The sequence below is a fragment of the Coloeus monedula genome (genome assembly GCF_965178545.1).
Source record: "Coloeus monedula genome assembly, chromosome: 5".
Lineage (NCBI taxonomy): Eukaryota > Metazoa > Chordata > Aves > Passeriformes > Corvidae > Coloeus > Coloeus monedula.
Window position 1 is genome coordinate 52,073,930 of NC_138785.1, and position 24,637 is coordinate 52,098,566.

The 24,637-nt window shown below is 40.4% G+C and overlaps 2 protein-coding genes across 3 annotated transcripts; one reads left to right on the forward strand and one right to left on the reverse strand.

Moving 5' to 3' along the window:
* Window positions 1-20: 20 nt before the first annotated feature.
* RPL9 (ribosomal protein L9) lies at window positions 21-5,241 on the forward strand. 2 transcript variants are annotated; one of them, XM_082281507.1, is made up of 8 exons: window positions 21-47; window positions 428-474; window positions 555-670; window positions 1,528-1,623; window positions 1,936-2,068; window positions 3,471-3,551; window positions 4,005-4,120; window positions 5,121-5,241. In XM_082281507.1, exons 2-7 carry the CDS (start codon window positions 429-431, stop codon window positions 4,109-4,111), a joined length of 579 nt encoding a protein of 192 aa, XP_082137633.1. In that variant the 5' UTR covers window positions 21-47; window position 428; the 3' UTR covers window positions 4,112-4,120; window positions 5,121-5,241. The 2 variants fall into 2 exon arrangements, with proteins under 2 accessions (XP_082137633.1, XP_082137634.1); XM_082281508.1 differs by lacking the exon at window positions 5,121-5,241 and adding an exon at window positions 4,286-5,106.
* Window positions 5,242-6,689: 1,448 nt separating this feature from the next.
* Window positions 6,690-22,918, reverse strand: KLB (klotho beta; the record flags this gene model as incomplete). The annotated part of the gene is made up of 5 exons (XM_082282655.1): window positions 6,690-7,051; window positions 8,758-9,901; window positions 11,431-11,699; window positions 13,961-14,468; window positions 22,181-22,918. The coding sequence occupies 5 exons, from the start codon at window positions 22,916-22,918 to the stop codon at window positions 6,690-6,692; spliced, it is 3,021 nt and encodes a 1,006-aa protein (XP_082138781.1).
* Between the last annotated feature and the right edge of the window lie 1,719 nt (window positions 22,919-24,637).

Here is a 24,637-nt window from a genome sequence, read left to right on the forward strand (position 1 = left end):
ACGCGATGACGTCATACGCTGTCTCTTTCGGCGCTGCGCGCTGCCAGGTGAGGGCGGGCGGCGCAGCCGGGCTCGCCTGGGATCACCGGGATAATCCGGGATCATCCGCGGCCATCCGCGGCGCGCGGACCCCCAGCGCCCCGCCCGCGCGCGGGCAGCCCCCCGGCGCGGCGCCGGGCCCCGACGGCGCGTCCTGTCCCACATCCCGCGCGAGAGGGCCCCGGGACGGCGCCTTCCCGGCCAGGCCCCGCTGAGGCCGCCGCGCCCCGCCGCGCTCCGGGCCCGGCCGCGGGGCGCCGGTGCGGAACGCGGAGCCCGGCGGTGGCAGCGGGGGTGGGGACGTCGGTTCGCGCGGGGCAGGAGCGGGCGGGGTCCCCGCGGGCACAGAGCCGAGGGAGCCTCCAGTCTCTCCCGTTGTCTCCCGCAGGATGAAGACCATCCTCAGCAACCAGACCGTGGACATCCCTGAGCAAGGTCAGTCCGCGCCGCGTTCGGGAGGCGCCCGGCGGTGCCGCCCCCGCAGTCCGTAACGCGTGTCCGCCTTTGGTTCGCAGTGGGAGTTTCGCTGAAGGGCCGGACGGTCATTGTGAAGGGGCCCCGAGGAACCTTGCGGAGGGATTTTAACCACATCAACGTGGAGCTGTCCCTCCTGGGAAAGAAGCACAAGAAGGTGGGTGTTGCATAGGCCGTTTTGGTTGCCCCGAGACGGAGGGGAGCTTTACAGTTGGCTTAAAAACTTCTTGGTGGTATCGGAGAGTGACCGCAAATGTTCAGCTGCGGGTTGTTTGGTTGGTTTTGCTTGTTCCTGTGTTTTCTGAAGGAGGTTGGTCTCATGGAGGTGTGGGGCCTCCTCGGGCGTTGTGGGAGTCTTGCACTCGTGTAATGTTGCCGTGAATGTGTTGATTGGATTCTTCTGTAGTGACAGTCAGTCACAGGGAAAGGGGTTGATGATTGTATGCTGTTCTAAAACTGGTTCGTTTAGAGGATAAAAATCAGTTTATTTGATTTCAGGAAACTCTTAAGTTACATTAGAAGAGCTCATGTTCTCTAAGTAAATGCTTGATGTTTTTATATTGTCTTCAAAAATATAAGAAAATATCAAGAGTGACTGATTTCAGCTACTTTTTCACAAAGATGGAATGTTTCATTGAAACAGTGGATCCCCACACAGTGTTTCATTTAAGTTGATTATGCATAGGAGACAGACTTCAAAACAACTTGCTCAGTAATTGCTAATATATTCTTTAGCTTAACATTCCATATTTATCTACCCTAGCTCTTCTGAAGACTTGTTAGTGGCAAGACATGAAGACAAATGTTTCTCATGAGTCTTAGGGTTGGAATTTAAAAGACAGGAGCCAGGTGGGCCTTTAGTAGCCTTTCAAAGAAGCAAAACAGCTCTGTGGTTTTGTTTGGTGGGCTTTAAGTAGTTTATCTTAAAGTGTTGCTCCTTGTTTGTCACAAAATTATTTTGTTGGTGGTTTTGAAGTGTAGCTAAAGGCTTTGCTAATGTGCTTTTTGATGCAGCTTCGTGTTGACAAGTGGTGGGGTAACAGAAAGGAGCTGGCAACAGTTCGTACAATTTGCAGCCATGTACAGAACATGATCAAGGGGGTCACTCTGGTAAGTTGTGTTTGGAGCCTGGATAACTGCAGCCTTTTTTGTTACTTGCAGTGAGAGCCTTGTATTTTGTGGAGAGCATTTCTAAGCATCCAAGATGTAGCTTCTTTCTCCTTTTGCTTATTTTCTTGCCTTTGTTGTCAGGCAAGTTCTGTGGGTGGAGGAAAGCACAAATGTCTCTTGGGCTCGGTGTCCTGCCCTTTTTAAGAAGCCTTTGCTAGACTTTGGCTTTAGTTTCTCCTGTAAGCTTCATGCACATGTTCTACCTTTTGGGCATGTTCTGCTTTCAATATCTGGTTATGTCCTGTATCCCAGGGCTTTCGCTACAAGATGAGGTCGGTGTATGCTCACTTCCCAATCAATGTAGTCATACAGGATAATGGCTCACTGGTGGAGATCCGAAACTTCTTGGGAGAGAAGTACATTCGCAGAGTGCGGATGAGGCCAGGTGAGCATTTCTGGAGGCGTATTCTGCTGGTTTTAACTATGCTTTCCAAGCTGTTTTCTTTGGGCACTGCCACTGGGAATGGGAGATGCTGAATAATGGTTGGAGCAGCATTTGCTTGTCTGAATTTATGTAATCTTCTTACAATACCTTTGCCACTGTTTAGATTTATTATTAATGATGCTTCTGTAATTTAGTTTTAGTATTGCGAGCTAGCTAATAACTAGTCTGGAGTTACTGTATTACAAGGATTTGTAATTTTTAACAGGATTTACTTTCACCACTGTAAGGTCTTGACAGTATTTATAGTTGGTAACCTACAGGTGCTTCGATTTATGTTTCTATTTTAAAAACATGGTACATGAACTAGTTTCATACCACATCATAGTTTTGGTCTTTGAGGTGTTGAAGTTTGAATTTGCTGATTATCTAGGAGCATGCACAATAAACTTGGAAATGGCTGTCTTGTTAGCTGTTTTTATATTCTGTACACTTGGAGTTTCAGTAAAATGTCTAACAGAAGAGCAGGCACTTGATGGAGTTCGTTAAACTTCTGAAAGGAGGCAACAAAACATGTAATAAACAGAGTTACATAAAGACTGTAGGAAAGACTTCCCATATCCATTTGGTTTTTTTTCTAATTCCGCTTCTGGTGAGGGAATGGGTAAGGACGTGACTGATGATGTTTTGGGGTGACTTTAGAGGAATGCATCAGACTTGTCCCAAAACACTGGTAGATGAGAGTGCAGAGTTACAGGGTTTTTGATTTATTGTGGGATATTAAGGGTGGGTTTGATTATTGTATTTGATCTTTTTTTTTTTTAAGTCAGCATTTACTGTTAGTAAAAGGCTGGCTTAAAAACTGCTATCTGCTGATTAAGTAGATCAAACTGTAAAAACTTTTGTTACTCTTCTTACAAATTCCAAGTTTCCTGTTGAATGCCCTTGTGTTTATTCCTTGTGCGTATTTGCAGCATTGCTAGTATAAACACAGTACATGACATGACAGGGGTCAGGTGGTTTTTAAAGGCTTTTGATTGGGGTGGCTCCAGTTTTCTATTAATGAGCACAAGCCTGTGGGAAATGGCACCACCTGGCTGGCAGAGCCGTGCTGGCAAAATCACTGGCTTGTACACAGTGTTGGTGATTGATACCCTAATGTAATAATGGGTAAGCAGCAGTGTCATTTTAGTAGCTTTCAATCTACAGGATGACTTGCACTAGTCTTTAAGTCTTCAAGCTGTGTAAGGGAGGGCAACCCTGGAATGGATTTGAGAGACTCTCTTTAATAAAGTCATAGAAGTCTTGAATACTACTTTCTAGATACATAAACAGAGATAGGACATTAATATTGTTTCTTTAATACATCTTCAACAGTGTGGATTATGTGTTTGCCTTTCCATAGGTGTTACCTGTGCAGTATCTCAAGCCCAGAAAGATGAGCTGATCCTTGAAGGGAATGACATTGAGTTGGTCTCCAATTCAGGTTTGTGAAAGTAGATGTGTGGAAGATTATGTGGAAACTTTATCTGAAGATGTCAGCTTAGCAAACTCTTTACCTCAAACTTTGAGGTAAACAACACCCCAGAATTTTTTTGCTCTAGTCATTGTAATTACTCTTCATAGTTCCTTACTCTGCCTAAGCTTAGAGATGTTTTTACAAGTCCACAGATTCGTATTCTTTGAGTCAGTACTTAGGGCCTTTTTGGCACCAAACTTTTCAGTTATACATGGGTGCAGTAATGAACTGCCACTGCCCCGAGTTGCCAAGATGAGCTCAGTGAAATGCATCCTGTTTTCATTAGACAGGATTTGAAGTTGGTAATTCCTGTCTCTAGATGACAGTCTGTTTGTTAGTTGAAATACTGGAGCATAAACAAATGCTGCAAGTTGGCTTGGACCTTTTGGCTTCATGCTAATGGTTTCACTTTGTCTGCAGCTGCCTTGATTCAGCAAGCCACTACAGTCAAGAACAAGGATATCAGGAAATTCTTGGATGGTATCTATGTCTCTGAGAAAGGAACAGTACAACAGGCTGATGAGTAAAACTCATAGGTTGGTATCATCTTAATGCACGTTGTACATCTTCTCTGTAGAGACGAGGACTTGACAAGGTTCATCTGCTTCAACATGGCCATGGTTAAGCTGGTTCCCAATAGGGGTGAAATTGTGTTTGTAAAAGGCATCATAAGGTGCATCATAAAACTTGAATTTTGCTAGGTCTTTAAACAGAAGTTTTCCGACGTCCATCAACTTGGCATTTTGCTACTCTGTGGAGAAGATCTATTTCTCCAGTGCTGTACCTCTGCAGTGTGAATGAAAGCTGCAGTGGTGGCTGAGAATCTGAAATCAGCTGACTTGGCCTGACAGACCAGTTTACAGCTATTTACAGAGAAGACCTCAGACTGATGTTCCTCCTGGTTGGACATTGCCTTCAGTAAAATAGTGGTCAGCACCCAAGTTGTATAGAAAGGTCTTCTGAGCAGTTTGTGTGTAAATGCTGGTAAACAGGTCAGTTTAACAAGGACAACTAGTCACATTGTCTGTGGGCATTTGTTACTGAAGTTAAGTACAAGAATTTGGGGATCATTTTGAAATTGTAACTGCTAAAGGAATTGGATAAATTTTAGCTGTATGTGGTGCCATACATAGTACAAACACCTGTGCAGGGTGAGGCAGTCTGACTTGCAAGTAAATTCTGTGTTGTGTGCCTTTGGAACCTAAGCTTGAGGCAGGATGTAGATAAATTGAGTTTCATAATCATCATCCAGGTACCAGACATCTGCAAGCCTCTGAAAAAATAACTTCTAATGCTGTTCCAAGTGCCTTGAGAGATGGAGCAGCTTATTACATGCTTGCTGAACAGTTGAGCTGTTGTGTTTGAAGGCATCTTTAAGTAATCTTGTCTGCATAAAATCAAGCACATTCTTGAAACTATTAATATCTGTCTTGCATTAAAATCATCAGATAAAGTAACATCAAATGGTTATAAACTTTCAGTTTCACATTTGCACTGCTAAAACTTTTCTGAAAGCTCTTAATGTTTTATTTACAGTTGTCTGTATCCTGACAGAAACCACCATGAGACATTATACCAGCAATGCCAGCTCAAAGAATCTGGTACAAACCTAAACACCATGAGAGGCTTAATAAAATAAACCATATTTCATATCTTGGGTTTGTTGGTTTGGTTTTTTTTTTTTTAAGCACTAAAGGGTGATTGCATGAACCTGATGGCTTTTGGAGAAGCAGATTGCACTCTGGGTCCACACTACCAATGTGTGTTCAAATCATCAGACTTCATTCAGACTGAATGTTCTCAGAGACTGGTAGGGCAACTTGTACACTGTGCTACCATGATCTGTCTGTGACAAAGTCATGAAGTGGCATTTTTGAATTGTAGCATTAAGAAATAGTAAAAGCATTCATTGTTCTCATAGTCGGGAGACCAGTGTTCTTTCTCATCTTTTCTCAAGCCTCAGACTTGTGATGACAGAATCTGAAGTAGATGAAAAACAAAACTGAAATCAGTAAAACTAGATTTGTAAGACCATTTAAACTAAATACATAGATAGAAGCAGTAGTCTGGAAATACGATGCTTTATTTTTATTGCTCACTTAAGGAAACAAAGGAGTTGACCTCAAAGTTCGATCAGAGTGTATTGCTGAGTTTCACCAGCAGTGATGTGTGTTATCTGGGGATACAGCTTTTTTTTCGTGGGTACTAATCTTGCCATGTAGCAACATGTAACTGAGACGTTGTCTAATTCTGTGTAGTAGTAAAATCCACGTTGTCACTTGCTCCATTCAATTTGGAAAAATACATAAAGTACTGGGATAGTGCAGAAATGTACTTGGCAACAAGTTGCTAAAGCACCCACACATGTTAAGAAATTCCAAAAATTGTCCAAAGATCTGCTTGTATGATAAGTTCAATTTGCATTCATCACTCTCTTGAGTGGATTAATAGTTAACTATTTATTTAGATGTTCTCTGCTAGTAATTTTTATGGCTACCCCATTTTGGAGATGAAAAATAGTGATTGTATATGATTTTGTCTCCAGTTAATTTGCTTAAAACTACTTCACCCAATACATAAGGGATGTCTGTTGGTCAGTAATGGAGTTAACTTGGATTTGTTCTTAGGGGTATCTTCAGAAGCTGGCCTGGCACATTTCATTCCTGGTGTACTTAGCTGAAGGTTTGTGGGATTTAATTACATTTTATAAACCCTAACAGATGCAGTTTCATGCTCAACAACACTCATAACCTGAATATACATCACAAGACACTTTTATTCATACAAAAGTGTGTATCACTTCTCAAAAGATGCTCTTTACAAGTTAAGCTGTTTGAAAGGTTATTCCAAGGCACAGGAGAGTATATTTTTTTTTTTAATAGATTAAGTTGTCTTCCATGTACAGTAGGTGGATAAAAGTAATTTCACCAGAAACAAGTGTTATAGCTCTTCTTCCTGTGAATGTGATTACTTTGTTTTTGAATGAAATGCTTGCTTGGTGTGTGTGACTGGAGTGACTCAGTGCTTTTCCACAGTTGTCTGAGTGGCATTGTCCACTGTAGAATGCAGTGATGGACCTCACTGAAAGTGGGCTTGTGACCCCATTTAAAATGAGACACAGATGCACTTGATGCTTTTTGCCTTAAAACGTTTCCTTCTTTTTCTTTTGTGAAAAAAAATAATAGCTAAAAGCAAGATGAGGGTACAGAAGATGCAGCAGGCAAAGAATATTAACGGCTTCTTCTGAGAAATGAACAAGCAGAAACTACACTGCTTTTCGTGGCCAGAGGGGCCACAGACTGAGTAGTCAGCAGGAAAGCCATTGTTGCTTATCAGGCTATTGTAAAATTTTATTGAAGGCTTTCCTTTTGAATCTGAAGTGAAGAATCCAAATCTGGGCTTAGATTTTTCTTCAGTCATCTTAAATGCATAGTAGCCTTTAATCTTGACTTTGTCAATGTAGTAGGCTGAGAAAGAAAAGAAACAAAGTGTAAACAAAAACGTGTATGTTAAGTAAAACCTGCAGACTTTCTGGTAAGGAGTTCAGATTTCAAGTTGTTATCAATTTAAAAAGTGTAATTGCATCATAAAATATTTACTGTTTCTAATACTCAGTTGTCTCAATTAAGTGGGAACAGTGCCTTACTGTTTTAAAAGTAACGTGATTTGGGAACTTTTGGACCTACCCCATGAAAGCTGGATTTGGACAGGGTTGGAGCTGGGAGTTTGTTTCCCTGGGAGAAGCCAGATGCTGCTCTTAACTGAACCCAGCTGCAATGAGCTGCTCAGGGGGAGCAGCTACCCATTGGTACCATGAGAGCAGCTTTCCAAGAATTCCTGCCTTGCTCCAAACTCAGCTGCTCATCCCTGCAGCGTGCATGGCTCTGTTTCACTGCTGCACCCAAGTGCTGGGTGAAAATACTTAAAAATAGCATGCCTTAAAGTCATGTGCAAGCAGTGAGCATAGTTGGGAATGTGAGCCAGATTAAGAACATGTAAATTGGGGGAGTACTGTAAAGTGTCATGTTCTCAGAAAATTAACGGGAATACTGTAGGGAAGTGCCCTTTAAACAACCCTTTCATTTAATAACTTACTTCCTTTAATAATGTATTGTTCTGTTGTTTGCAGTATGAAATTAGCATGGAAAACAAATCAGCAAATGCTCATTAGTCCTGTAGTAACTGAGAAAGCTAAGCACTGGAGAAAGAACAGTTTGTTTCTTGGTGTCTAAAAGTAATCTGAAGCCATGCTTAGCCATGAGTGAGATTTGTCTTTTTATTCGCTCCTAGAGAGGAGAAATCAGGATACTTAGACTGTTTGATGTCAGTTGCCTCAGAAAAGCTTTTAAACACGCCATGTCCTGATCAGGATCTCTAGTGCTCACCAGTAGGGAATAGTGAGCACAGGGATGTATTGCACATCTCACTTTGCCTGAATGGTTCAGGTACCCAGGCCTTGCTGGTAGCCTGCATCTCACTGCTTTGCTTTAATGATTGGTTGCAGGAAGAGGGAGGGGAGGGGTGAGGTCCCAGTAGCATTTCTCATACAATAAGCTATTGCTGAAGATGATTGCCTTGAATACCTCTATAGCACCATAACTCTTACTCGTTTTTCTTTGAAGAACTGGATTTCCATATGTGCACAGGAGAAAACAAGTAGTGGAACAAGAACTTGGGTTGGATTCTCCCTTCAGTAGCAGCTGGTGCCGCTGGTGCCCTGCTGTATTTCTTCTGTATGTCCCTCCAGATCTCTGTGGACTTGCTTGCACTTTCCTGTCCAATGACTAGTACGGCAAGCAAGGAGGCTCTTGCCTCCTTGGAGGCTCTTTGGAGAGTAGAAATTTTGATTGTCTCGGGAGTTGTTGGGCTGAAATGCCATCTCCTAATAACTTCTGAGTAACTACTCTGCTGTATGTGCATGCCCAGAGAGCTTCTCACATGGTTTAAACTGGAGGCAGCTGTAGCTGTGTTTTGTGCAAGGCACTTGATGCCATTGCTTTGTGCCATAGCTTCCCTGAGTGTGACTGCAGAGTCGGGCCCCTCAGGGGGCTTAGTGCAGCTGGCTCCTGCATCTTAACCAGGACTGCTTGCTCTGTGCAGGGCAAGACTTGACAGTGCCTGGGTCTGAGCCAAGGAAATGGCTCTGGGGAACTTGAATCTGTCATGTACTCACCTTTTAAAACCTCTTGTACATATTTGCCCAAGTAATAATTTCGAAGTTCATCATTGTCTAAGGACTGGTCATCTATTCCATTTGCTGTGATGTAAATGTCCACGTCACCGTAAGTTTTTTTAATCCACCTGAGAACTTTGCGCATTCCCCAAGGCACCACTGCCAAACGAGAAGGGGAGCTCAGGCAGGTGATATCCTGCAGAAATTGAATGTCACGATCAAATTCATACTGGCTTCCGTTCTGAGGTTTATGAATCACAAATCTGGTGGTGAAATGATTCAGTGCATAAAAGTCAGCTGCACCTTTGACAAGCTGCTTTTCCTCACTTGTGAAAGATGGCAACAAAGTATATGAGAGGCCTTTTCTGTTCTTAAAGCTGATGTATTCCCTCATAGTAGCTGGATAGTCTCCAGTCTTAAATATGGGATTGGCAAACCAGCCTATTTCAAACTGAAGAAACCTGCTGGCAGCTTTTGAATGAGATTCAAAGAAGGGGTTGGCAGGCTCAGCCCAGTCTGAATGCAGGGACAAGGACACTTTGCCATACTGAGAGGACCTGTACTGCTCATCATATATTCTCCAGGCCATGGCATGTGCTATTAATAAATTGTGTGCTGCCCGATAGGTGTCATTGCTGCTCCTGTTGTACACATTGCTTAGCTGGTTAGGCTCATTTATTGTAATCCAAAGTTTAACCAAATCGCCGAGTTCCCTAAAACATAAAGCTGCGTAGTCTTGAAAAGCGTAGGCAGTGGATTGGTTCAACCATCCTCCTGTCTGCAGCAAAGGACCCGGCAGGCCCAGGTAGGCATGAGTTGGATAATACAAGGTGACCATGGATTGAACATTGAGTTTCAGTGCTTCACTAATCACACATCTGTAATACCTAAGAACTTGCCTGTTGACCACTGACAAATCTCCATTGGGTAAAATTAGTGACCAGTCAAGTGCAAATCTGTAATGGGTGACTTTCATTTTTTCCAGGAGGTCCAGTTGCTTTTTAATACTGACAAAATCTGTGCACTGTGCTGGTCGGGTTTTTAGTTTTACCCCTTCAACTCTGTGCAGAAGCCCATCTCCTGTGACATTCCAGAGGTACAAGCTGGAATCGCAGAACTGTGGTGAGGAAGCCACTGATTCTGCCTGTGAAAATAAAAATATGTTACAATGGGTTTTAATTAAATGAACGCAGTACCTGCTTGTAGTCTGCATTTCTGCCTGTGCTTAGCTGTAGGATTTGTGCTGGATGTCAGAAGGCCCTGCTTAGATGCTCCAGGGGGAAGAGGATAACCAACTCACCTATATGGGCTTTGTGCTAGTGGTTATCTTATCATTCTGTTCCTTTCCTTATGGAAAACATTAAAATTGCACTTTTTTCTGTTTGATTACACAGGAGCATTTGCCCTGCCACCAGCTTACATGACATATGTTTTCACACAGATAGCTCTCCCTGATGAGTTCACTCTGGTCATGCACACAGCACTCTCGGGCAGCTTCCAGGAGAGCTGGTGGTGAGAACAAGCACCAGGGGCTATACAAGGCAGGCATTGGTTATTTTGGCACTGCTGCTGAGATCAACCTTGTGAAACTAAGACACAGTAATCTGATACAAACAGCTTGTAGCATTTAGTTATATCTTTTATATCTCCTACTAGTTTAAAAGGTTCTGAGTAGCACATGAATTTTTTTCATATTCCAATTTCTAAATGCTTTTTGTAGGTTTCAAAGTACAATATAGTAAAGTTAAAAATATTTAATTACTTTTTTTTAAAGAAAATGTACTTTTTTGTGCTGTATATTAACAAGATATATAGAAGCCTTTTTTTTCCTATGGTTGTCTGTGAATAGGCTAAATTACGGGGTTTTGTTGTTATTTTTTGAGGCTGGTATTTGTTGTGGGACTGTGTGCGATGACAAAAAGGGTATCCCAACACTGGCCATACAAACATTTAGCTTATTTACTAAGTGTAAAGCAGAAATAGAAGCAAAATAAGGTATAAATAGGTCCTGTAGGAACCAGTTTGGACAAAAGGTGGTATGATCTGTTTTCTAATGTGAGCTCAGATGGTAAAACCTCAAGGTTGGTTTTCGTTAGCTGTGCTATGTGTCTTTTTAAAGAATGGTTTCTTACCCACTTGTCTAAGCGGCACTTAGAGCCAGGCCTAACCCAGGAATGTGTGTCTGCTTTAGACAAGACCTGGAGCCTGCAGGTAGCTCTTCTGCCACCAGTGTAACCACCTCGTCCCTGCCCTTTGTCACCCTCTCCATCAGGCCATCACAAGCATCCCTATGGCCACACTGCAAACTGGATTTGGAAACCGCTGGTTGAAAAATAACCCAGTAACAATTAGTTGGATCAATTTCTTGGTCTGAAATTTCCTCATCTGATCTGCCACGTGGAGACGCAAGCAGAGGGAAGGTGAGGGAGGGCCAGGCCTGGAAGGGCTCCTGCAGCAGGGTCTGCTGCTGCAGCAGTACCCAGCACTCTGTGACCAGCTCACCTGAAAACCTGGAAACACATGAAATTGAACCAATGCAGTTATGGCTTAACTTCTGTTGGCAGTGTGCATTGGAATTCTTGAATGTGAGGTGCCATACACAGTCATTTGTTCACAAAGTTGAAGTCACTGATTATGCTGTTTCCAGTGATCCTCTTAATATGTTACACTTACCTTGAGAACAGACTCGGTGATACCCCAGGAGAAATCACAGGAGAACTGAGCTTGCAAGTTTGGGGTAGAATCCTTTGGGAAGAAGCCATTTTCTTGTATGATTTGTTTATAATAAAGTGCAGATGACTTGGGAATCCTTTCCTTTTTTTTGCTTTTGAAATCTACATAAAATAATCCACGCCTGATGTTGTAAGCATGTTGCCATTCAAAGCCATCGAGGAGGGACCAGGCTGTGTAACCAAACACATCTATGTTGTCGTATTTAATAGCTGCATAAGAGAAGGTAACATCCATGAGTCTTGTATTTAGTACTCTAACATATATAAGGGGTATTTGTAAGAAAGGGCTATTTACTTTGAAACTCTTGAGTGTCTTCTCAACATTCATAGGGTTATTGACCCACTGTAATTCATTGCAAAACTGATATACATATCTTAATCTTTATTTACTAAAAAAAAGTCACTAATTCCTTAAGAAATTAAATTACTGTAAGATGCTTTATTTCTGCTCTGAGCAAACAAGAAATATTACACCACATCCAGGCCTGAAGTTGCATTTGACAATTTCCCAGTAATATATACCAGTAAAATTAGAGAATCATGAGTAAAAATAAAGGGAGCAACAGTTGATCTGGTCTGTGACTTTGTCATGAAGCTAAAACTTTCTACATTTATTTGAAAGATGCCTGCAAGCTTAAACATTTGGGAATGTCTGTTCACCTTGTAAATTGAAAAATTTTGTTGGCGTGGGACTGTTTATGAGTTTAGAGAAGTTGGGATGACCAACCCAGAGACATTTAGTTACAGAATGGGTGCAGTGCATGCTGATTTCTTCCAGCAATCTTAATGTCCCTCTTGCAAAGGAGTCTAGATATGATTTTTACATATAATATATGAGAAAGATGACAACACAACTGCTTTCCCAGATGTGGAACCTGATTCTTCAGGAAGCACAGCAGAACCTGCAATGTGCTTCTCAGCAGACACCAACTAACCACGATGGTTTTTACCCACGTAGGCACATGCCAGCTGGCAGCCTGGAAGAGAAGTCCAAATTCCATGGTCAGTCATGTTCATTGCCTGTCGCCAGCTTTGAGCTAGGAAATAACATGGGATAACTCCTCACATTAACCTTATAAGGGCTGGAATACCCAAGGTAGAGTTGCTGAGGATTTTGACACAGACAGGTGGACAAGTCATATTTTACCTGTAGTCCACCACACCAGTAAGCCAAGGAATAAAGATGAAGTTTTCTGGTTTATTCTTTCCTAATATAATTTTGCCTCATTTTCCCAGGACATTTCATTTTGCATAATTTTGTATTTCCACTGAACTTGCCCTAGTCACAGCAGGCTGTGAGTTGAGCAGAAAGCAGTTTTGCACAGTGCATGTATTCATGCAGCAGAGTAACAAGGTACCCAGCAGCATGGGCATAGTCCAGCTGGATGTTTTCCTAGTTGCCAGATGAAATCAGAAAGCCCAAGAGCTTGCAATGTGAGTATATGAGAAGCTGATAGACAAGGCCAGAATACTGGAAAGGAGATGAGGAAATGTAACAAAGAAATACAATGGCATGTATTTTCAAAGAAAGCAACTTCTAAATATTAGGGAAACCATGGGAGAAAGTACAAAAAAAATCTGAAAATATCCATTGCAAAATGCAGAGGCAGAGAATGATGTAGAGGATAAAGAGATAAGCCAGAATGGCCTTACAAGTAAAGATGAGTACTTGATGTCTGCAATGAGGAAGGTTAAACAAATGGGAAAAGATATCTAGGGACAGAGTAAGTGACAACTGAGAACATTTTTGCTTCTAGAAGCATACTGAATAGACGGGGGTAAGTTTAATTGTCAGAGCAAAAGATGCTGTGTACTTGAGATGGTGCATGCTGAGCATTTGTGGCCATTTAAATGGGTAGGGGAAAAAAGTGCTATTTTATGTATACTTTGTGGTAAAGAAAATTAAAAGTTAGGCACGTGATAGGTAGAGATCTGGTGGATCAGAGTGAGAGTATGTTTTTAGCATTGTCTGCAGGGACAGTGAAAGGAGAGGGCAGAAACAAGTCAGGATCCTGACTGAGGGTTAGAGTGAGGATGAGAAAAGCCTCCTGAAAAACAAGGGGAAGGTTCAGGGCAGGAACAAGGGGCTGAAGGTAGGAAAGGTCAGGAATTAACTAAGCTCCCTGTGTCACCAGAGGTGTCATCCACAGAAGAAGATCTGAAGGCTTTTCTTTATCTACTACAGGTGGAGTCTTGGAGTCCTGCAGGAGTAATAGTTTCAGTATGGAAACCCTAACCCTAACCCAATGCAGATGTTGGACTTTAGCTTTCTGGGACAGGGGCTATGGGTTTCTTCTGTTTGTACACCTAGCACCAGTAGATCCTGATCCATGTACTCATGCAGTATAAATAATTAATGATTAACTTTGTTGCCATTATCACTTATAAAAAAAGATTAAATTATTACAGAGCTAAATATCAAATGATCAAAAGTGCTCTCTGAAAATCCAACAACTAATTTCTGTACAAACCTTGTAAAACCTTATTAATGAAGTTTTTCATCATGTAGATGGCTGTGGTGTCATCTGTTTTCACATGGCTGTCAGTGAACCAGCCATTCTCTGCAATCAAGATTCGAGGACTGTTGTATTCCAGTTTAATCCAGTTCAGTACTTCCCTCAAATTGAGTGACAAATTTTGTCCCATTTTTGGTAGAGTGTTTGGAGGTTTAAAGTTACTAGGACCAAAGGAAAAGGCAAAGAAGTCAGCTGTACCCTTAATGTAGTTTTTTTCATCTTCGGTAAAGTGTGGCAGAAACAAGTATTCATTTTTCAGTTCTTCTGGATAATCCCCATCCCCATGGATAGGTTTGGCAAACCATCCAAGTACTCTCTCCATAGACTTCTGACACTTAGAAATGTCCGACTCGTCTTCCGATTTGTTAGGTTTGATCCAGTGGGATCCCAATACTATGGATATCATCCCCTTCTGATAGGGCTGAAAGTGTTCTTTGTAGTTATGCCAGACTTTTGCATGAGCCTGATGAGAGAAGAATAGCATTAAATTGTAACTCTAATAAGTGTCTTTGTGAGTTGGCAGCTAGAGAGGCAGGGAGCTCCATCTGATTCACTGCAGGCTTATATGGAAATATCAGTTAAGGCACATGAATTACCCTGCATAGTTTAATGGGCAATCACTGTTACCCTGCAAGGTTCCTTGGGATGAGGGCAATTCTCAGTAACTCATGTGCTGTTCCTATGACACGTTAGGCCTTGTAACATACATCTTGATTTCAGGAGAGGTCCCAGCAGGGATGTGAATAGCTGTTACACTGACATTTTGGAACTAAACAGCTCTAATGGTGGGGTTTGAACTCTGTGACTTAGTCCCATCTGAGTCTTTCTCTGTCAAACAGTGATTCCTGATATGGTTAAAATCTTAAACCATCTTCACAATTATTTCATAAATTATGTATCTCATATGATATTTCATTTGTGAGCACTGACTTTGTGCTACTAACTGCTCTGTGCTCCGGGCGTTACCTGGACTTACTCTGATCAAACCACATCCACCCCATCCCTCTTGGGATTTAGTTGCTTTATTTTGGCCTGGTCATTTGACCCAGTGTTCAAGTTCTGATATTTGCACAATCCCTAAATGTAAAAACTTGGACAAAGGACCCAGATGTGAATTTTAAACCCAAATGTCAACTTTCACATTTCTGAGTGAGAATTTTGTTCAGGATTTTAGTTCATTTCTTCTTTGAAATGGCCATAACACTGTATCACATCTAAATACCACTTTTCTGATTATCATCAAGTTTTAGAAAGCATAACATTATCACACATCACAATTAGCTTCAAATGTCACATTATTAATTACTTAAATAAGGGCATCCAGCAGACAAAATTTACACCAGAAATACGTGGGAGACTGAGGAACCACTAGCATTATCAAAGTCCTATAGGAAAACAGGACAGGTAGGTCAGACAAGGGTGACTCTGGATGGCAGCGTGAATCATATCAGGTGATCTGACACAGGGGAGGGGAACTGACCTCTCACAGCTGAAGAGTTGTCAAGTAACTCAGGGTTTACCTTATGCCTAAAGTGTGGCTTTATACTCTTAAGCTGGAAAGAAAATAATAGTTTGCACCCAGAAAAAACATTAGAAGCATTGTGAAACACTGAGTGCTGAGTTAGACTGCCATCATTACTAAACCAAACAGCATTGCTTACCTCTGACAATAATTTCAGATAATTTATCTAGAAACACACAGCCTTGACAGTTTAAAAAAAAAAACACAAAATGCCTGATGTCAGGTAGATAATTGTTTAAGCTAGGGAGTACCAAAGAATTACAGTTTGTGAAATTTTTTGTATCAGTTGTTTATGGTTTCTAAGGTCATGCTCGTAACATTTGTTCAAGGTCTGTCTTTGAAAATACTGATAAAGTGACACTAACCTTTGAAATACAGGTTCTGTAGCTGAAGAGGGAAGCCAGCAAAAATGGACTCATGAGGCAGATTGCAGGATGCAGTTAAAGTATTATAAAATGGATTTCTCACCAGCCTCGTCAGAAAATTTAAGTGGCCAGTGCCATCTCCTCAGTTGCCTTCACTGTCCTCTCCTGAAAGTCACTCCAGCCTGTGGTGGCTGCTTGGGCCAGGCTTACTCTGTGCTCTGCCTCTAGTGATTTCTCACCTGGTTTCTACACTTTTTCTCCAGACACAGGCCATGAACACCACTGTTGAACAAGAAGCATATGGCTGTGTTGGCTTAACAAGAAAACCCCCACTGAAGTCAGCTGTATAACACACAGTGCCACCTGTACCATGAGAATAGCACCAGGTAAATCACAGCAATCACACTTTTCTAGGTGAAGTGGACAAAGATGGCTTTGCCAAAAACCAATGAATTAGAATATGATATTGACATGTAAAAGCCAGTCAGGTACAACTCGTATTCATACACATCTTCAGGACGTGATTAGAAGAAAATAAAGTTACTATTAAAAATAATGTGTAGAGTAGAGAATACAGCCACAGATATAATTCTAGAGGAGTAGACCTCAAGTATAAATAAGTACATTTAATATGAGTCAAGATAGAATCCTCATATACAAATTTGTATGTATCACTGATGACTCTTAATTCTGAGGATTAAATCTTACTGAAAAAATCATGTCACTGTCTATAGTAAGGGTTTACATAGTAGACACAATATAATCTGCTTGCCTATAATTCTGTTTTGAGTTGTTAATTATCTGTAAAGAAGCTTAACATTCTCAGATAGAACGTGTTTGCTAAATGCAAACGATTGTTGATGGAATCAACTGATTTATATAGTTTGTTTTTTAAGACCAGATATGAAATAAACATCAATTTAAAAGCTGTATCATAATCAAATGGGGTATTTTCAGTAAATCTTGACTAATCTTTTTCCAGTTAGAGTTTAATCCCTAATCTTTCACTTTCCTTGTTAGAGCAAGGACAAATGTCAAGGCTAAGTACACAGTTAAAGTAGGATCAATATTGGGTATTTATTCTGGATATGTATGACTCATTAATTTCAGCATATTTTCCTGGTATTAATGTAGAAAATATTCCCTAGACTTGAAAGTCACAGAGAGTGCTACATCAGTTAGTACTAACCCCGTAAAAAGGCTAGAAAAGTCAACTTAATAAACTGAAGACTACATTATTGTTATTCTCTCTTTTTGAAATATTCTCATACTCCTTCAAATTCTGATCCTGTAATTTATCATATGCAAAGAGCTTTCAATAGAAAGAGCAATACTTTCAAATTCTCAAGATACTTTAGTCAAGAAATTTTTCTTTGAACAGCAATGAGTATACAAAACAATGTCAGGGGTATGTGGAGTTACTTTAGTGTGCTGGAAAGCAGGAACATTTAGGAAAACTAGAATTGAAAAAAGGCTAATAAAATTATTTGGGCTTTTTGGTCAACTGTTTGGTGTTTAAACCATGAAGAGCTAGAATATAGAGTCTGATGATGATGATGATGTTATACTTCAGAAGAAGGGCAGGGGTGTGTGGCTTATTTGGAGAGTGTATTTCTGTTCAAGGCCCTTTTGGTCTGTGGTAAAGATGCCCCATAGTCAGTAGAGCTAAAGTAGAACTAAATCCTTTCTTTTGCAAACTCAATCCTTGTGCAGGATTGCCTACCTCTTGAGGTGTAGGCAACTACACTTCTAAGAGGGTGTTAGGAAGGACTGAGGCTTTACTATCAAATTTGTTATATGTTAACTGTCTTGCATTTGGATTGTGTTTTTCCTAATGATTACCAAGAAATCTAAGAAAGCTAACCTGAAAATAACAAATCATCAAAAAATATTAATCAGTGCTGAATTTTATATCATCACTGATGGCTACTACTATTTGAAAAATCTTCCAATAAAGACATTTACAAGCAGAAATTATTCTGGTGTCCACCCTAGAGCCATACTTGATGGAGATAAGTTTCCTTTCTCCTGTAAGAAATACAGGTGCTGGTGTAGTTTCATCTCTCTGCATCCTGAGGGAAGGAGTCCCCTTTGGGGGAAGGGAAGGAAATGTCTGGTTGGACATAGAGGTAATAACTATTCCCCATTCATGAAGTAGAAATTTGTCTTTAAGGAGAATGAATTATAGGACTTTCCTGGGGAACACTCATTCACAGATCCCAACGCCAGCAGTGTCCACAAAGAGATCCTGTCATAGTGAGACCTACCAAAGAGCTGGGAATAATGCAGCTGGGCTCAGAGAAGAACCTGATCTGCAATGGACCTATAGGGAGACACCAGGCTTGAAAGTGAATTTATTACTTTTTTCAAGTATGTAATGAAGACATTTTTTTAGGGAGATCTTATTATGACATTTCTCTCCTGGGCTTTTCTGCCAGATAGGAAGGACTATGAACAATCTTTACCAGGAAATTAAAAAAAAAAACAAGCCCTTTTCTGCTTATTATGTAGCAAAGGCAGAACTTCCTGGAGGGTACTAAGACAGAGGAGGAAAAGAAGACAGGTCGGTCTGCCCTTGTCATATTTACAAACCTCAATCCAAGTATGAAGGAACATAACTAGATATAGAGAAAAGGGTAATAATATATCAGATATACATCTCACATAGGTCCAGCCACAATGATTCATCTGCTTTGTATTTTCTTGCTTCTTGTCAGATTTATTTACTGTTAAATCTAAGAAATCCACCTAATTTTTCAGTGTGCCATTTTTTCTTCTCTGCCTCAGTATGACAGCTGCCTCAGGAGCAAGCTCATAGTTTATTTCTTTTCTGTGGTCTGTCTTTCAAATGTTGCATAGCAAGTTATGTGTTACCATTGCTTTCTGATGTTGCCTTTGTGAAGTGCAGTCTCCTTTAAGGAAGAAAAGAAATAGACTTTTGGTGGCCAATCTCCATCTGGTATAAGATTCTACATGCTCCTTTTATTACTCATAATGACCATGCGATTGAAGAGAGATTTATCCAAGTGAACCCCTTAGCAATTTATAATTAATAGGCATCACAGTTCAGGTTCCCTAATAATGTCCTTAGAGGTAGTATGAAGTCCTTTGAAATGATCAGTAGCAATTATTACCCTCTGTGAATGAACAGCATACAAAGTAACATGCAAATATGTTTTTAAAATTGAATTTTTTTTTTAAATTAAAATTTTAAATTCTTCTTCTAGATTATTTTCCCAACGTGGAGCTCCTAAGCACCCTGCATAGCAGCCTTGGCTTCTGCATTCACTACCTCTCTTTATAGGTCTTGAATAACAAGGGCCATGTAAAAGGCAGGGCTGTCTCCTAAGTACATGTGTCTGGAGCATTCCCTTAACAGGATGCAAGGCTTGGAGGGGAGCACAGGTAGCAGGTGATTCAGCATCAGCAATGCCTTGTGCCAGCCAACACACAGAGCTCTGGGGCTGGATGAAGACAGACCAACCCTACTTTTGTTGAAAAGCCTTAATGAGATCATTATCAACCTAGTTACCTACATGAATTCATTCATGGAAGCAGATAATTTTTTAATCAGTTCTAGAATCCATGGAGATGATCCTTGAGGTCCTCTTCCAACCTGGTATTCTACGAACTTTTCCATATGCCAGCCAATTAAGTAAGACATTGTATTGCTTTTGAAAGAAATAAAACTGATAGTTTAAAACTAAGGGAAATTTCTTCAGCCCTTTTCTAGGGACACAAAGATCTCTAGCAACTTTCAAATTGTTCCTACAATAAAATAATCCAAAGTCCAAAAAAGCAGAGGTTTATGGTTTGTTATATTGTTTTTGTGATCCTATTTAACTTAGCTTCAGGTTATGATTGATATATCACATAAAAGCACTCTTTTATATAAATAGTGATTAGTTCTGATAACACCACAACTGCAACAATACACAAGGAAATTGAACTAAAAGTAGGATTCATGCGAGAGCTTCCTTTAATTTATCCAAAGATACTACAAAAAGGCTTGAGAATGATTTTCAGCAAATTGCTGTGTAACAGTGTGGTGGCAGATTAGCTTCTTTTCAGCATTACAGACCTGTTTTTCCTGCTCTGTATATTTAATGGGTGAACCTGGTTTGTGCACAGGGTGGCATTGAGGACCGTGTCTGTCAACAGTCTGTCCAAAAATGAAGCCTTGACATGAACAGGAATGTGGCTCTTCCTAAAGCTGATTACATAAATGGCAATCTTTTCAAGAGCTTTAACAGGCTTTGCCTCACACTGCCAAAACCTGACATTTTGGTTGGTCTTTTATTTTTGGGATAATGTTTTTGGTTTGCAGTGGGAAATTAAAAGGTAGCCATAATGCAATGTCTGAGAAACAGACCAGTATATACTGGTCCTGAAATAAAAACACATGTGAAATCTCTTTAGAGAGAGAATCTTATAACTTTTCTTGATTCTCAAAGGAGAGATATTTCACAACACATGAATCGTGATTGTGCATCGATACATTATATTAATACTGTATTGTCAACAATGCAAAATGAGCCAAACATTTCAACTCGCCCAAAAATCTTTGAGAAAGATTCTGGCTAGTTGGCTTGAAACGTAGGACCAGCTGTGACTTCTGTGGAATGGCTGGCTGGCATTACAGTTTATTAAGAGAAAGAAATAATGATACCTAAAGAGGAGTTGACTCATACCGACTGGTACCTCAAGAGTTTCCCTTCCATCTCTAACCCCAATCAGAAAACTCCAGTTCCTCAAATACCTTACTACGAATTTCAGATTTTTCATGAATCTCAAATCTAAAATCTTCAGAAATTTTACAGTGGTACAGGAGAGAACTGCTCATTTGTTAGGTAATGTTCATGGGGCTGTAAGAAGGGTACCAGAGGAAAATAATTTCTGCCCAAGGATAATGAAATAGTAGTTAAAGGATTGTGTGCTGCTGAAAGTCTCCTTAATTCTTTCATCCAAGTCATTTATTTTATACTCTAGAAGTCTATTTATTCTCTAGAAGCAACTATCAAATCAAGTCTGAGAGATAAGTAATATTGACCAAGAAAATTAGGTCAGTAATTTGTATATCAGACCCAGCTGTGCTTGGCTTCCTGGAAAATCCAATTGATTCTCTGGAGAGGAGTATTGCTCCCTGTGTGTGGTGTGCTGCTTACATGGATTTTACAGAAAATGCAGAGACTCTGTAGCTGGTACTCTACATTTGATTGTGACACTCAGAAATGAAGGCAAGAAATACTGCAAACTTACATGGTATCTTTTACATGCATTATATAAAATAGCACTTGAAAATAAAAAGAATGATTCAGCATCAGTTCTCTTTGAGATGCTTCACAAATCTTTATAGTTAAATCATTCTTCTGCTAAGTCTGAAATCAGTTAGTGACTCAGGGTGCCTGACAACTTTTCTGTGTGTAAAACTTCTATTGACTGCAGTGTGAATTTTTTCGAAAAATTATGTTCTGAAGGTTCAAAGCCAGAAGCAAATACAAGAATTTGTCAGTTTCAGAATATTTTTAACTACTCTGGCAAATTTTTTTTTCCAACATGCATACTTCTTTCTGTAGGACAAACCCATTCAGATTTATTTGTTAATTACATGTATAAGGTATGGCAAGTTGTAGAAAAATTCTCTTTGTGACAGTTAAGAATAGTCCTAGTAGGGGGAATTATACTGGCTGCAGAGATGGGATAGTGACCTGCTCTGTAAAGCACTTTGAGCACTGCAGATGCAAAAAATACTGTACATCATAGAAATAATTTGAAACTCTCAAGTACTGAAGAGGACATTTGTTTTCTTCTGAACCCAAGAAGTGCCAACCTTACTAGTTTAGAGGTAAACATTTTGCAATATGATCTTACTAAGCTATATATGTATACTTACATATACATACTCTATGGCCAGTAAAATTTATTCAGTATGCAAATACAAATTAATTTCCTTTTAAACTAATAGAATAGTCATTTCAGTATGGCCAAATCTGTTTAACTAAATGTACAGAATAAAGAATGCTTTTAATAGCCAGAATTTGTATGTAAAAGCTATTTAAATAAAATAATGAACAAGTACCTTAAAATAAACAATTACTGAGTCAGCTGTTGTGACGAGCAATAAGATCAAAGTGAGGATTAACAGAAAGACTGCCTTAGCTAAAGGCTAATTCTTGGTGCTTTCCCCGTAGGTGATTTTTCTTTTTAAACACTGATCACAGGACCAATTCCTCCCATTACTTCCCACAGCAGTGCAAGATCAATTTGTAAAATCTTACTGTACTGTACCTTGATCAAATTGTGTCCTACTGAGTAGACAGTTGTTATTTTCCCTCTCTCTCCTGGAGCATGAATACCTGTGCCATACCCATGCCAAGCAACTAAATATGGATTGTGGATTGTAATCCAATACTTAACACGGTCCCCAAAGGTCTGAAAGCAAAACGTGGCATAGTCATTGAAGATATCAATCATCGATTCATTTTTCCATCCCCCGTATTTTTCTTGCAGCATCAAGGGCAGATCCCAGTGGTAGAGTGTAACCACAGGGTCAATATTTCTGTGTAGTAGAGAGTCAATAAGGGTGTTATAATACTGAAGTCCTTTTTCATTGGGAGCTGCTACCACTCCAGTGGGGAAAAGCCTTGACCATGAAATTGAAAATTGGTAAAAAGTAACTCCCAAAAAATCCAGAGCAGACAAATCTTTGTCCAACAAGATGTAACTGTCACTGGAGGTGCCTGTGCTGTCAGCATCCCTGAACTCCGAGTGGGTGAAGCGGTCCCAGATGGAGGAGCCTTTCCCGTCCTTCCTCCAGCTGCCTTCCACCTGGAAAGCGCCTGTCCCTACACCCCAGAGAAACTCTTTGGGGAAAGTGTCATATAAAAACATCTGTGTTTCACTCACGGGACTGAAGTGGGAGTCCTTTTTCCACACAGATCTTCCTTCTCCAGCAAGCCCAGTAACTATCCTTATGAAAACTAATGTCCAAAAAGTAACAATTTTCTCCAGTCGTTGGCCACACATTATGCCAGTTTATAGTGCCAGTGTTAAAAGTCAGATTTCTTGTACTGATGCTGAAAAAATTCCATTCTTTTGCTGGAGTCCATGCCGTACAGACCGTCTTCATTTGCCACAAGCTGCTGGAGTGTTTTATCAAAGCTTCACTAAAAGCTTGTGATTGTAAAAGCTCTGTCAATGATTAGCCTGAACTGTGAGATGTAGAACGGGTCAGAGAATGGTGTAATTTATAGGGAGGTGGCCTCTGTATGACCACTGAGACACCTACCTGGTTTCTCACTGCAGGCTGCCTGTACAACAGAAATGCTAGGAACTAATATATCATCATTTAAAGCTCCGTCATTCAGGCAGGATAATTTAGGTGACAGAGGGTCTAAGAAGCTATCATGTCCTTTATTCCTTGTGGAGCTGTATTTTGAGGAAACCTTAATACAATTCACACTACATAATCACCAATTTAAAGGAGATTTATCCTATCTGTGTAATTGGATGGCTGGAAGGGCAGTGCATGATTCTTCAGTCCTACCCTGCTCAAACAACCTACTTCTGCTGAAAAACTCTCCCTGGACTTGTGGGAAATTTTGCTGTGAACAAGAGATATACACACATCCTGCTAACTATATAAAAACACAAAGCTATTTCTTTCAAACACACAACTATTTTTCTATCCTATATAAAAGTCTGCTGTACAGCACTACATACAGCAGCAGTACAAAATCAACAGGGAACTGACTCTGTTCCAGCTCTTACACAATTTTCCTGGATTTCTTAAAATAAAAAAAAAAAGAAAATAGCAAAGATAATTATCCCTGAAAGTTGCTACTTCAGTATTGGTTAATTTAACAATTCATATACACAGCTAGGGCATCAGTACAGCCAATATTTATAGAGCAGTTTTGCAGTATAATTTGATCTTTTAACATGTTTAGCAACACAGTGTATGCTGAGATACAGTCAATTTACTCAATACAGTAAGACTGATGCCTGCCATTTCTGTTTTTCTTGAGGTACAGTAATTTAAAGTGTGTCCATATAGTAACAGAACTGTTTGACCACAGCTGCAGAAGAGCCTTGAGGAACAACATAGAAGTGTCAAGTAACTTCGCATGCAAGAAAGATATGCACTGAAAGCTGAACGTGGGAACAATTTATCACCTGAGCAGAGCACTCTGGTCAGATGATTTAGCCCTGCTGCCATGTAGGACATGAAAGCCCAGATGCACTGCTGGGCTACTGCTTGCTGCTCTACTGCTCCTGCTCCCTGTGAGAGCACGCTTGCAGCACTGCGTAATGCCACTGACACATACCTTTAATTTATCAGTAAAGCTGATTAATCAATACAAATGGAAACCAATTTATTTTTAGGATAAACAACAAAACGTCCATGTTTGTAAGCATTTCTCTGCAGTGTCTTTACAAGAAACATTTTCACCACAGATGAAGACAAGAGCTCCCACTGACATCTTCTGCACTCCAGGTCCCTGGTGCTGGGGTAGCCATGCATCTAATATGAGCCTCTCCCATATAACAAACCCAGCACTCCCTCAGCTACCTGAAGTAACCGATCTACATTTCTCAGCCAAGATCCTACCACACACAGGCAGCTTGGGAACAAGAGGAGCAGACAGGGACTATACCAAGTTGGTTTACTGTACATACTGACATGTTCCATTTTCGTTCTATGGAACAGCATTTAAAAGGCTGTTTGATGGCTATTGCATCAAC